A 14,396-nucleotide genomic window follows, 5' to 3' on the forward strand; every position below is an offset into this window, starting at 1 on the left:
TGCTTCTTTCCAGAGTAAACATTTTTCCCACTTCATGTTAGCTGCATATGTTGACATGTCAGAGGTTACACGTGGGTGACCTATGAAGGATCTTTCTGACCAATGAGCTATGTAATGGTCATATGTTAATGCCGGCATGACTTCTTGTACCAGATGGTGGGGCAACACAACACTCACCCTGCCAGCTTTCTGCTGGATTTTGTTTACAGGTCCATCTGTGACGCAAAACCCGTCCAACTCTGAGCTCCCGTCCCCATGCTTGTACTGGAAGCCGTCGATGCAGCACTCTATGAACTCCATGTTGTTCTGAGTGAGAGTGCCAGTCTTGTCTGTGAAGATGTACTCCACCTGCAGTAAACATATTCATTTCATTCAATACAAAGAAAAAAAAATTCAATACAAAAAAAAAAAAATTAATTTAAAAATGAAATGAACAGCATGTATCAAATTGGTAAGATGCAAATTCTTGTATTTATTTTAAATGCTAGGTGTAGCTGCTCAAAAAAAGCACTTTTTGTGTTGATCAGATATATAAAAAGAGAATTAATTGCCTGTGTTGCAAATCGACTGCTATGCAACTTTTCTCTTTCTTTTTTTTTTTTTTACTGTAACAGGAGTCACTCATTATTCAACTTAGATTTTTTTTTTCCCAAGTGTGCTAATTTTCTGGAATCTCTGCAACAAAAGTTGAGAAAACTCAAAATTTTTTATTTATTTCTAAATTTCATGCCAACGTTTCAATATTCTTATGGGAAAGAAATAAATCCCATATGTCTACGAATTTGATATGCTGCACAATAGAGTTTATTAATTCCAAGAAAAAATTGCTTATTTGTATCCAAAGTACTAAATATTAGCAATTACAAATATAACTATAAGTTAGATAGAATTGGTAAAAGTTAAAAGATAATGTGACTGAAGCTGTATAGTGCATAGAGTAAGCCAGTACCACATTTGCTCTACCTATTGCTACACACTGCCAGTCTGCTGGCTGAAAAAGGAAACTTGCATTTTGTTGTTTTGTTTTTTTTTTTGCTTACACAAATTTAAACCCAGTTTTAATGTGTAAATAAGTGAGTGAAGCATAATCCATCACTCCTGTTGCAGTAACATTGTTGTAATATTATATCTGTCAAGCTCCTAGCTGCAGGCTCTACTAGAGCAGGTAGCGCCACTAATCAACATCAGCTTGTTTTACTCCTTGTGTTATTTTATTAAAAGCAGAGTAGCAAAAAGTTAAATTCCTTGCACAACACAACTAGTAATAAATGTCTATCACATGTTTATTCTTTCTACTTAGAAATGTGTGTTTAGATAACAATGTTACAAGAAACAACATAAAAAAGAAAAACAGTCAATCAAAAGTGTTATTTGAATGTGTCTTGCGGCCTGACCTGTCCCAACTCCTCATTAAGGTCTGATGTGTTGACCAGCGCCCCCTCTTGGATTTCAGGGTCAAAGAAATCTTTGTCCCACGTAATAAAAAAGGACCCCAAGAACTTTTGCATCTCAACCGTGACGTACATGGACACCGGAATGATGAAGTTGAAGAGCACCATGAAGGACAGGAAGTCTGTGAACATTTTTAGGTACTGTTGATAAAAAAAAAATTTAATTAAAAAAAAAGTTAAAATGAGACACAGGTTTCAAAAACAATAAAACAAACAACTTTTCTACAGTTGAAACTTTTGCTTGTTAGATTTGATTAGTTACAAAACAAAATGATACATAATAAAAAAAAAATAGAGCATTTAATTGATATAAAATGTAAACAAACATGCTGTCAGAACTAGTGTTGAGTACTAGTTTTAATCCAGAATGTTTTTATATGTTTGTGCTTTAAAAAATAACAAATGTATATATTGCAAATGCAAATAATAACTATGTCCTACCACTATTTTTTATATACAACTACAATATTTTTATTTTAAAAGATTGATTTGTAACATTGCAAACAATGTAGCATTGATTTATTATTAGGAAACAGGAACTAGATCCATAAAACTAAATTCTGCCCCATTTTCAAGATAAAGGCACCATGTTGGGTAACTTGTCTTAAGCAACTGACTTTATAAAACTGTGGGTCAATACCAGTGACAAAAAATAAAATAAAATCAGCACCATTCAGTACAATGTCAAAGAAAGTACAGTAACGGCACTTGATTTTTTTTAAGAAGTTGACTTTGTGAAATTTTGATTGATCTGTGCTCAGTGTTCAGAACATTTAGTTTTTCAGCTGAAATCAGCTCCCCCACACAAAGGTTTATACAGCAAATAAGGAACAAGCTTCACAGTTAACTAAAGAACAAATACGAAGAGAAAGGAGCCTGTTGTGATGCAGGTCAGCAATGGCTAATTCACAAGTTTTCTTTGCGTCACACCGTGTAAAACATTATAGATGGAGCACTGGCCCAAAGGCTGAAGCAATTATTTAACCAAAGAGTTAGTAAGAGTGAATAAATAAAAAGTTGAAGACTTTCCAGAAGGTTGCACTTAGGTGACAATTATAAAAAAATAAATAAATAAAGTTTCAGTTTAACATTTAATTTATTTCGTTAGCAAACAACTTGCCTTGCAAAATTACTCAACTGTTTTGCTTTTTTTTTTTTTCTCATTAGTGCCGCAAACTGCAACTTAGATTATTTGGATTCCATGGGATAGACACACACATCGTTTTCAAACTGTCTACAACAATCTGTGTTTCCATTATAGGCAATAATAACTTCTGTAAATGCAACTGAGTCATACCGACTTCTAAACCGAGTTGAAAAATAATAAGTTTTTTTTTTTGTTTCACATCATTTTTTTTCTCTTTCAAAAGAAATTGAAAGCTCATTTTCTTATATGACAGTATAAAAAATTTGAAAATATAACTATGTCACACTGTTGTAAAGAAACTGTAGTTATTCACAGGGCAGATTTACACAAATCCACTGTTAAGTTATAGCTTAAAACATAAACTATGTTTTATAAATCATTTTTGGTTGATGTTTTGTAGGGACAACAATGCATCAGTTTTAAAATCGTGTACAGACGTTTTTTTAATGTTTTTCAAAACAAAGTTAACAGCACCTGATTAGTGTCCTTCTCCTTCTGCGTTTTCTCGTTGTACCACGGCTCATCATGTTTGCTCTGCCACACATACTTAAGTGTGGTGCACACAAGCGCTTTGCTCACCAGGATGAAAAGGTAAACCAGAAGGAAGGCGTTGATAGACCTGAAATAAGAGTATTAGTTACAACAAGCAGTAAACCAGTCATGCTTAATCTTGTCTACAGTTCTTGCTACAGACATACTTCTCCACAGCGGACCGTTTTTGCGACTTTCCCTGGTAGTTGAGAGCCATTTTTGTCTCCATTCCAGTGTAAACTGCGACACCTTGAGATGAAAAACAGTAAAAAAAGGATCAGCTTTCAGCATAAAAGCCCACTGAGTGACACTACTTTCATTTGACTCACCACATATCTTCTGAGTGTTCTTCAAATTTGCTCCTTTCAGCAGCAAGTTTTCTGGGCCTAAAGATCTGCACAATCACATCAGTGGATTAAACACTTGTGTTGCAATTCAGGAGCTGTGCAAACCACACACTCCTCTATTCTGTAAATGGGAACCTGGCAGGGCATCTGGCATCTGTTCTAAAATACGCAGTGACAGCGGGGCTGCAGTCCAGGTTTACACCCATTCCAGTGCTCTTCAGAAGGACACTGGAATTTGTTTGTGGCTATTACAAAGTAGTCAATGAGAAATGCCAGTGGGAGTGCTTTGGAAGCAGTGGCTAAACCCCTGCCAGCCTGTTTTAATGTTAATGCTTGTTTGCAATGAAGGATCAATAGAGAAGTGATTTGTTAGAGATGCAAAAGGAAACAAATGGGTGCTTAAGGAACCATGTTTTGATTTTGCTCCCATTTAAAGTGGATTGAGATTGCTGTGCATGAGAGCTCTCACCTCACATCAGGCTCCTGACTGTTTCTGTAAATGTGCATACGGCCGACAAATCTGGAACAGAATAACATCCACTTAATATATACAATGGAAACCAGATATTTAAATACACTCCATAGAAAGACTGATGACCTTCTCTCACTATCTGAAATTAAATCGAACTAAATCTTTGCTAATTATCAGCAAAATGGGAGAATATTTTTATGTATTTATTAAAATTTTGAACTTTATGTACACTAAATCCATCATGTCTATGAACAATTTGGGAAAACCCTACTGATGATGTCATGGACTGAGAAGCCACCCAGAGAGCAAGAAGAAAGCAATCTGGAAAAGTTAGCATTTGCAAAGGGACTCACGGATAAGAAACTTAACTTGTGTTTGAGCAAAGCAGCATAAAATATGGAGTTTTTTTTTTTTACTTTGCCAGTCAATCATGACTGGCAAAGTAAGAACTGCCAACTATGATTGAGTAAGGTTTCTCAGCATAAAATATGATTTAGTTTCAGCAGTTCTGCCAGGAGGAATGGGTCAAAATTCAAATAAATTACTGTGAGAAGCTTGTGGAAGGAAATCCTAAAAGCTTGACCAAAGTCACACAGCTTAGAGCAATCATTTCAAATAAATCTCTAAAATGTTTTGTCAAATTTTGTGGTATTTAGAAAATAAAAATAGTGCTTGTTATCAACCTCAAACAGGAAGTTGAGCTTTAATTATTGTCAAACAGTGATAAAAAAGTTATATTTCTTTCCATAAAGAGCATAAAAATATCTGATTTCAGCTGTCGGTGTATCGTCTTCATCTTATTGTTAGACATCAGGCTAGCATTTTCAAAAGACATCATAATCATGTAGTGTAAATCTGTTCAGACCACCTGGTGACTGACTTACTTGTAAAGGTCAGGCTGAGGCTGTTCACACTCAATGGTGGCACTGAGATACTGCAGATCACTCTCTAGGTCTGCCACTGTGTGGTGTGTCTAGAAGATGGAACAAACAAACAGAGTAAGAACTGAAAGCCAGGACTGAGTAAGGTCAAACGGTCTTTTTAGCTTCCTGTTCTCTTTCTCACTCAGCTAGAGAAAGAGTGGGAGTTTAAAAAAGATACTAAAATGCTGTGACAAATGAATATGAACATAATAATGTAACAGATGAGAGAAGCATGTGATGACTCAATGATATCAGATTTGTAACTCTAAGACCTTCAGATGACACAAGGCTTATAAATAGGGATTAGGAGATGAGTAGCAGTGCATCTCACTTTATGGTTGGACTCTCCATCCAGACTTGCTGTGGTAACAAAACATGTGCCATCATCTCGGCTGGACTGCAGCAGTATTAGATCACAGGGAAAGGTCTCATCTTCTTCTACTTCCACAATATCTCCAACCTTAAAGCACCAGACAACAAAAGACCCAATAACAATAAGTAAAACAGCATAATGAAGTAGAATAACAGACAACATACACAACAATAATTAATGTAAATAAAACAGTAGATTCAATTGGAAATGCAATAGGAATCATAAATGTTGGACAGAATCAGATTTCACAAGGATTTAAGAAACGGTAAATATCAGTGATTTTGCATTTCGTGTCCTTAGTATTCTGAGGCGTGTAAGGGTGAATGTTTGCAGGCAGTCACATGCATCATAACCGTCGAAAACGTCATCACAAAGAATAGCAGAACATCTAAACTAAATCATTTCCTAGAAGTTTAATTTTAGCTTAGCTTGCATACTGAAAAATAACAGTAGTGTGACAGCTTGAAACCTTGGTATACTCGCATATAAAGCCCGACGTATAAACAACACCAGTTTATTTTAAATTTTTCAGCCTCCGTGTGCTGGAATAATTTTACAGGTTGCTTAACAAACAAAGCAAACCCAACTCTTCATATTGACATTAAATCAAAGTGAACAGCAACAGAAGACACATATTGATTATCATCAGCCCTCTCATTCTAACAACTTCTCACTGCAAAAATATTGTTATTTTTATTCCTACTGATCCAAGTTAGGATGTGTGTGCAAAAAGGTACCTTGATTTTAGCACTCATTTTCCGTATCGTCCGGCCATCCTCTAGTACGGACACCCAGTACTCATTCACCTCCCGGTCAGCCTTGTGCCGCAGCCAGTCCTCATATCCCTGTGGCAACGTGTCAAAAAAACTTAAATTGGTTTAACTGCTGAGCAAACAAAAAATGGTAAACTTTCACTGACCCATTAATACCCTTGAGATACTAATAGCTGTAAGATCAATATGAAGTCACAAAATGCAGAAAAAGTGGGGTATGAACACAACTATGACCTCTGAAGGAAAGAGAAAACAATTCCTGTAAGGTGACTGGTTAATTGCCCAAAAGAACTACTAAACAGCAGATCATAAAGATCTACTAAACCAGGTACAAAATAATGCACATTCTGCAGTCAAGTAAGAAATAAAATCTGGTTTATTCTTAAAATGCAGTGATGAAAGTACAAGAGATGCTGTGGGTAGAAAGAAAGAGTTCAGTCCATGCCCACACTGATCTCGAGCCAAAATGTGAGATTACAGGGAAAGGTGATGGGGAGAGAAAGTCTGGTTGATTAACAGAGGAAAAACGCCAGGGAGAGAATAAAGAGAGGCAGCAGAAATCACTTCAGTCACAGTAATAAAGTTGGGCAGACCTCCTTGGAATCTCTCATCAAAAACTGGCTGAAAGTGCTCCGCTAATATGAGTGGTTCCCTTTTATTTTTGCAGGGAAATCCACCCACTATTGTCCATTTCAAAGTCCCAGCAGTGGTGCAACTAAAGAGCTGATCCTAAAACAATACATCTGACACTGGGATGTTGCAGCAACAGAGAGGAAGAAATGGACACTCCCTTGATAATTTGTGTCTCTGTAAAAGACTGGCTCGCTCATTCGCTCTACATTTACTCACAATTCCCAGGAGCCCATTGCATCTTCACCCCAATCAGAACTCATCAGCAAAGCACATTAATACAGAACCCAAGAGAGCATTAGTTGAGTACTTTATACAAAAAACAATGTGGGAGTTATAAAGACAACAGAATTTAATGTGCTTTGCGGAGAGTGGGGGGCATAATGCAGTAGAAGACAATGAGGACATTGCAATGGAGAGCTAATAATATTTCTGTTATCAGCACTGATCTGACTCATTAGGCAGGGTCTTACCTGTTTGATAGCAGTTACAGTGATGACAAAAAATAAAGGTAGGCCACTGGTGACTGGGCTGGTAGGGGTGTCCACTATCACCTGCAGGGAAACAACAAAAGGAAAACAGTGTGCATTTAAAGCATTAATTATAAATTCCCACTGCTGTGTGTTATTTCTATGGCAGGGACATTATGTGGTGATAGTTGAAAGGATTGGGTTAACCCTCTGAATTCAGGATGTAATCCATTTCTCTAAGATGCTTACACCATACCACATATTTGGCCATAAGGAGAAACATGAGGGAGACATTTATATTTTGGAGGGAAGCAAAGGAGGTTCTGGGCCAAAGAACTTTTAATCAAGAGAGCCTGGGACAGAGTGCTTAATCTGCAGGCATGCCAACACTTTTGTGTCCCTGCCAAGGCATAGTAGAAGGCCAGCAAGGAGCTTTGTCAAATTCCCGTTACCTGTCCCCCCCACCCCCTGCGCAATGTGGAGGGGAGTACAATGTGTGCTTCCACTGAAGCTCTATGCATCTTATGAGTTTAGATCTGGTAATATCCCAACCAATCACATCAAAAAAGGCTCCAACTAAAGTCTAATGAGACAATCAGTTCTATGTACTCATGTGTCCCTATAAACCAACTAATGGATTTACTCTGGCATTCTTGATCCCGCATAATGCAGATTTGCCCCCCTACATCGCACCACCTAAGTCTCCTTTCTGGCGGAACAGTCAGTTTCAATATGACAGCATGCACAGACGTGGCATAATCAACTCATTTATATTCAGGCAACAACTAGAAAGTTTTATGCTTCTGTGTTTCTCACTTGCATGACCTAAAACTGGAGCAATATTTCCAAATCAACAGGAATGCAAAGCCACAATAAATAGGGAGTAAGAAACCTGTTCACATGCACACGTAAAAATGTTGTCAAGTCTAACAAAAATAACAAATAATTTGGACATTAACTAATTTGACACACAGTGGTGCCAAATTTATAACAGCAGACCTCTTGGTTCTAAAAGAACTGAAGTAAATACTCATAAATCATCCTTAAGTCATCCAGATGCGATAGGTTTAAACAAAAACACTCCAAACTTTGAATGCATAAAAATGATAAACATGCATCTGCTTCAAGTGTCTCAAAGCTGCAAGTTACTGTGAGCTGGTGGATTACTGAATTGAGTAACACATTGTTCTCTAATCATTTAAGTTATGCACTGATTAACAAGCTCGTGCGTCATGTTCCAAAACATTATTGTGATTAAAACAGAAGCAATTGAAGCAATCTATACCCCCTTTTGAAATCTAACATTTCTTCGGACAATTTTTAGCACTACCAAACTAACACAAACAAAAAGGGACAACTCAAATAAAGCTAAATCTTTTATGAGTTTGGAAGAGAAGTACATCAAAAAACTTTTTTAGATGCCGGCTGCTGATGCCGCTTCTTCTTAAAAGAAATTTTGTTGCAGCAGGATGAAACACAACACCCAAAATGTACAGTTTAAAGGCAGTTCTGTCAAATAATGAATTAATTTATGTAGCTCTCTGAATTAATTGAAAGCAATAAATTATCTCTGGAATTTACCAAGCGTAAATAATTCTGACCTAAAACGTTTAGGTCAGTTTAGTGTGGTTTAATGTCGGATGTCGAGAAAAAAGTGGTTATTTCTAGTCTATTCACACAATGTAAGTAAACACAACTTGCATAATAAGATGTGATGTTTTACAAAATGGGCTACACTTATTCACATTTGGAGCCACATACAAAGCATTTTTACACATGCCAACAAACAACTTTGCAAGACAATAAAGCAAACTAAAATATCCCAATTTTCAAGAACCCTTCACAATATTTAAATATCAAATACAAGTGGGAACAACCACAACCACCAAGAAGAGGACACGCAGATAATGATGCATTCAGAAGGCCACACACAGATCAGACTGGCACTAAAGCATGCAAAGCAATCTTTACACTGCACTTTGCGTCTTTTAAAGCTATTTTTAAACTACAGAACTTTGGTCAGGAGCAGTTGTTTAAACTATGGTTTATAAATAGCCTTTACTTGAACAATCTCAGCACTACTTTGGTGTATCTTAAGTGTACAATAAAGGACTAAAAAAAGAAACTGTGGATGGTAGGGGCTTTTTTTAGTCTGGGTATAAAAGTTAGATCTAAAAGAGTACTTTTATTCTCTTTTCACAACAAAACTTGAAGCTTGAGTTGACAAGCTTCTCACACTCAAAAGCATCATAATTCAAACAGGAACAGCAAAAACAAGGCTGTAGCTGGTTTCCATTACATTAATTGTTTTGTTAATATGTGCAGATTTTTGTTATTAAAGGGTCTTTTAGTCCTTATTGTCGGGATAGACAATCTGAACAAGATAAAACTAAAAAATATTAATCTTAAAGAAAGAGGTCTTGGAAAGAAAGACATAATAAAATAAAGATTATTTTTAGTAAATAACACTGTAATGAGTAAACAGACTTTGTAAGTTGTACATTATCAACAGTTTTTCTTGATGAGCTGGGCAACCAGCTTTGTTAGATAACCCACTGAAAGCTAGAACTAATAATTGACCTAAACTTCAGATACCTCAAATATCTGTGTATTTGAAGTAGAAGAAGTAATAGAGTATGTGAGAAATGCTCCTTTTCAAGTTTTAAAGTATTATTAAAAACTAAGCCTTTCCATTGAACCATCTAACATGCAGAATGCCTTGCTAAATTTAACTCAACATGCTTTCAGGCAGCTGTTTTAATAGAACAGCAGAATTTAACTTTAGAAGAACTGCAGTAATATGGAAAACACTTTGCATTTAAAATAGCTTAATGGTGATGACTGATGTCACCATTTGTGAGTGGATAATTCAATCCATTCTGTGGTGTCTATAAAATGGTCCAGAACCTACAAAGGTTTATAATAAATTTTTCACAAAAATTATTCTTATTAGTTTTTACTTAACTCCAAAGGTGAACAACGCACACTAAGATTTTCTGACTGTGTTTGTAGCATTTTATAACTGCGATCAGTAAAAAACTGATCGTTACACAATAAATGATCAGTTATATGATTTGAATAAGATGGTGATGGTGTTTTATGATAAAAAAAAATAATAATATGGAGATGTCTAAACATATAAAATCCTGTGTTTGAGTTGTAATTGAATACAGTAAAATGTAGACGGAGGAACTCGTCTCAACACTACATTTTCACTGTGTTGTTCATAATGTCAAGTATGTTTACATTTAGGTAAATCCATCCGAAGTGAGACAACTACATGTTTTACTGCTGTAGGTAAATAAAGAAAAAGCTTTAGTACAATCCACCTTTTTTTCTCCACACACTGTCTCCCAGGTGGAACAGGTCAAGGAGGGAAACTCATTTCGCTCCCTGTTGACACCTCCAATCCATTCTGGAGGATCACAAGCCATTCACAGGTCAGAACAGATTATCCCTACAGTGAGTTCTGGGTCTGCACCAATGAGTCCTGGTAGAACATGTCTGGAAATCCTGATCAGACGGCCGAACAACCTCATTCAGTTTATTTCTATGAAGAGGAACAGCAATAAAGTGGTGGGACAACAGCAGTAATGCAAAAGGTACAGCCACCCTTCAGAAAAAGTCAATTTCAGCCATTTGTATCCGGTATCTTGTTCTTTTGGTCATGATTTGATATCTTGAAGAGGAAGGCCGGAGCGCAAACATGTCACTACATCAAGATGTTCGCATAACGTGCCATTTTCCATGTCACTGAGAAATTGTAATGCCAAGTAAGAGTCCTTAAACTCTGACTTTGCTATTCCCTAGACTGTTGAGTTCTGGTTTCACTCCAAGTTGCTACCTTTTAAAAAAAAAATTAAAAATCGCACAAAGGGTCTTGGAGTTTCACATTAAAGTTCCCCATCAATAGAGTTCCCTGCATGATTAGAATTATAAAGACACTGAGTTTATATGCCTGTATTTTAGACCACTATCCAGGATTTCTAACAATTAAAATGTACAAGGCTAAAACCTTCATTGTTACCCAAGGCTTGGTGAATTCCACAAATATCTAAAGGTTTAGAGTGTCATGGCTCATCACTCTGCTCTGTGTCAAACAATCCAAACCCTCTGAAAAACCTGTGGTGGTGCTACACCAAGAACTACTGACGTAAACAACAGCCAAACTTCCAAAGAAGACTTTTCTTCTTCACCAAATATAAACAAAAATGGAGTGGCGTCAGATTTCAACGGTTGTAGGATTTATCTTTTATCTTTGGTATCAAACCACGAGCCATTTCTTCCAGCAGCACTGGACTCGCTGTCTGGGTTGTATTTACCCAAAATGGACTGCGCTGTAGTTCTCATCCTGCTTTTGGAGTGGACTCTGGTCCACTTGTCATTCACATATGCATTCAAACTGCACCAGAGTTCGCTTCAACCAAACTGAGACAGAGACTTTTAGGTGAACCAGAGTTTGATTGCACTTTCACACCTCCTCAAACAATCCGGACTTTCTAGGCAAACAAACTAAATTTGGATTGAAGCGGATGAAACAGGGCTAGTTCGAATGCACCCTAAGAAAACTAAAATCTATGCAAGTCTTTCAGGTTCAGTGATTTTGCCAAACAGTCCTCAGTCAGCAAAAATATTACGCACATCATGTTTCCTGCACAAAAAACACTTTCAGTTCTCCCACCACTTTTCTCCAATGCACCAAATGCAATGCCAGAAAATATATAAATAAATAAAGTAAAACTCTGCAGTATGAGTGAACTGTGTACTCCTGCTGATATGCGGGTGTGATTTCAGAGCAGCAGAGCACAGCACCACTTCATCTGATGCAGGAAATGTGTCAGGGTGAGCAACAGACAGCAGGTCTCCGGGGTCCCCCATTTCTGTGCCGTGGGTCTTGATGTCCTACCCCGGCACCCCCCGTCCCCTCCCGCTCTCCCGTTCTCATTTTCAGTTTCTGTCTCTCACAGTGCTCTATTCCTGTTCGACTGAACTCTCAGGCAAAGACATTCAGGGGCTATTTATAGAAGAGTGGTGCTTTTTTATCAGCCTGTGTCTATTTGTGTCGCTGTGAAGTACAGAGGGCTCCCTGGCTGCTGACGTCAGCAGTGCAGCGCTGCAGAGACACGGTGGGATAAAGACTGAAAAAGAACAATGGCAACCCTGAGAATAAAAAGGGGATATAAAAGATTCATGGAATGGAGTCGGGGGTTGGATGGCATTAATGTTAGGGTATTTGTATATAGTCTCTCTCAGGGGATGTGAGACGATTTATTTCTGTCAGAAAAAAATTGAAGTGCGAATCAGCGGCACGACGTGTGTACCTGTCCCTCGCTGTCTAAAATCCCGGTGAAACAGAACTGAGGGCTCACCATAAGGAGCTTCCTGCAAAGGACGGCTTTAGCAAAGAAGTGCCAATCATGCTTCAGCATCAGTAAACACCGTTAACAATCTGGGGAAACCCACTGACTCATATGTCCAGGGGGAAAAAAAGCAGAAATGTTCTTGTACATTCTCTACACCAGAAATCTGCATCATGTGGCAGCATGCAACTGAAGAAAACATTTATGTTGGCTTACACACACAACTTTGTGCACCCTTAACACCTGCTTTTTTTTCCCACTAATTCACCTGAGGAAAAAAAAACACCTGCTTAGGTCAAATTTGAAGCAAACTGATAAGCTGAAAAGCATAAATCCAGAGAAGGTGTTAAAGATGATCAAGGGGTTGGGAGGAACTTTAATTATTTGGCTCAATTTAAGATAGTGAGAAATGTCAAAAACAGAACGATGATCTGCCTCTTCTGGCTACAGAACTGGACTGAAAGGAGCTGTCAGTTTCAGCTCATTTAGTCAGTATGACACCTGAGAAAGAAGATCCAGCCCCATGAGCAAGCCCAAACTAGAATCTGTCTACTTTAGAGAAAGTTCAAGTCCCTTTTAATGGGGGAGTAGATAGTTCCCACTTTAAGGGATCAGAAAAGAGACACGAGAGCTAACAGAGGAACAAAAACAGACGCGCTCTCAAAACTCTTCTTCACTTTTGATACCACACAAGAGGAGAACATTAGCGTCTGTACAAATAGATCCTTAGGTTAAAAGCTATTCAGAAACTGTTTTACCTAAAACATCTAAATCCGAAGCTGTAACAGAATACCACCTACAGGTAAGTGGATATATTTATAGGTAGTACTTAATGTTTACTTAATGTAATCAGTCAAAGCTTTTTTTTCATTTTTCATTTGACTCTCATATTAATACTTACTCTGTGTATTTACTTCTTTACACATATGTTTCTTAAAACATAAGACATCAAAAATATCCAAGGTTATACATGTGTAATACGAGCTGAATGGAAACATTTGTGCTTCTAAACCATTACAGACGTACAAATTTCACACATCCTGTAAAAATGGGTGTTGTTAGCATATATAGTTGCAACAACCCGATACTGCTTCACACCTTTTGCTTGTGCAAATATACATTCCACAACTACTGTGTAACAGGCTTCACTGTGTCCTTAAAGGCACGGATCCACCCAGACACGCACATGCACTATCAAACCTTTTTATTGGTTTAAACATACTGAAAGTTTGAACTTACCTGTACCAGGAAGATGATAAGGAAGTAAAAATTGGCAATTCTTCGAAATTGTTCAAACAAGTTCTTTGGTAGAAAATTCCAAACTGTATACTGCAAAAAAAAAAACAAAAACAAAAAAAAAACACATAAATGCGAGTCAGATATTTACTTATTCATTTGATTATTTAGTGCTTTTATTTACATTTTAACAGGATATTTGAACAAACTTAATTTGGTAAAAGAAAAACCAGCAAAGGAAAGTGACATTCAAAACATTGTAGCTTATAAACCTTCTTGATGTAGTCATCAAGAAAATAGGACTCCCAAATGATATTCAGTTTTTAATTAAGAAATGTTGATATACAGATGTCTATTATTTTTATTCATCTCTGGAAAAGAAAGGAAAGAAGATTTAATTGCAGGAAGAAACAAAATATAAAATCTATTTGGACTGAAGAAGGTTTGCCCCACTCCTCACTTTCAGCTGAGTTGATGTTTTGAGGATCTCTTGCATTAAAGCCTCGTCGTATCAACACAGCTTCTCATTAAGATCAAACCTTCTTCTCAGTCAGTTCTGGATGGATTTTATGTTATGTTTTGAGTCCTTGTCATGCTGCAATGTTCACTTTTGCTTAAGCTTCATTTATTTGTTTATTTATTTTACATATCTCACTATTTCATCAAGCACCAGCTACATGGTA

At 37.0% G+C, this 14,396-nt stretch overlaps 1 protein-coding gene across 8 annotated transcripts in view; it reads right to left on the bottom strand.

Annotated features, from left to right (window-relative positions):
* The window catches only part of atp11c (ATPase phospholipid transporting 11C), a 52,909-nt gene that overhangs the window by 14,564 nt on the left and 23,949 nt on the right, over nt 1–14,396 (bottom strand). For all 8 annotated transcript variants that reach the window (XR_006371629.1, XM_044126764.1, XM_044126760.1 and 5 more), the window contains exons 3-13: nt 13,717–13,806; nt 7,121–7,201; nt 5,982–6,089; nt 5,203–5,331; nt 4,833–4,921; nt 3,946–3,996; nt 3,459–3,523; nt 3,297–3,378; nt 3,073–3,217; nt 1,395–1,592; nt 178–348 (exon numbers count right to left, since the gene is read on the bottom strand). Coding sequence is in view for 7 of the 8 variants with exons in the window: in XM_044126764.1 (XP_043982699.1) it covers nt 178–348; nt 1,395–1,592; nt 3,073–3,217; nt 3,297–3,378; nt 3,459–3,523; nt 3,946–3,996; nt 4,833–4,921; nt 5,203–5,331; nt 5,982–6,089; nt 7,121–7,201; nt 13,717–13,806 (1,209 nt within the window). In the remaining variant the exon portion in view is untranslated. The remainder of the gene's footprint in view (nt 1–177; nt 349–1,394; nt 1,593–3,072; nt 3,218–3,296; nt 3,379–3,458; nt 3,524–3,945; nt 3,997–4,832; nt 4,922–5,202; nt 5,332–5,981; nt 6,090–7,120; nt 7,202–13,716; nt 13,807–14,396) is intronic.

This window comes from Gambusia affinis, linkage group LG09 (assembly GCF_019740435.1).
Source record: "Gambusia affinis linkage group LG09, SWU_Gaff_1.0, whole genome shotgun sequence".
Lineage (NCBI taxonomy): Eukaryota > Metazoa > Chordata > Actinopteri > Cyprinodontiformes > Poeciliidae > Gambusia > Gambusia affinis.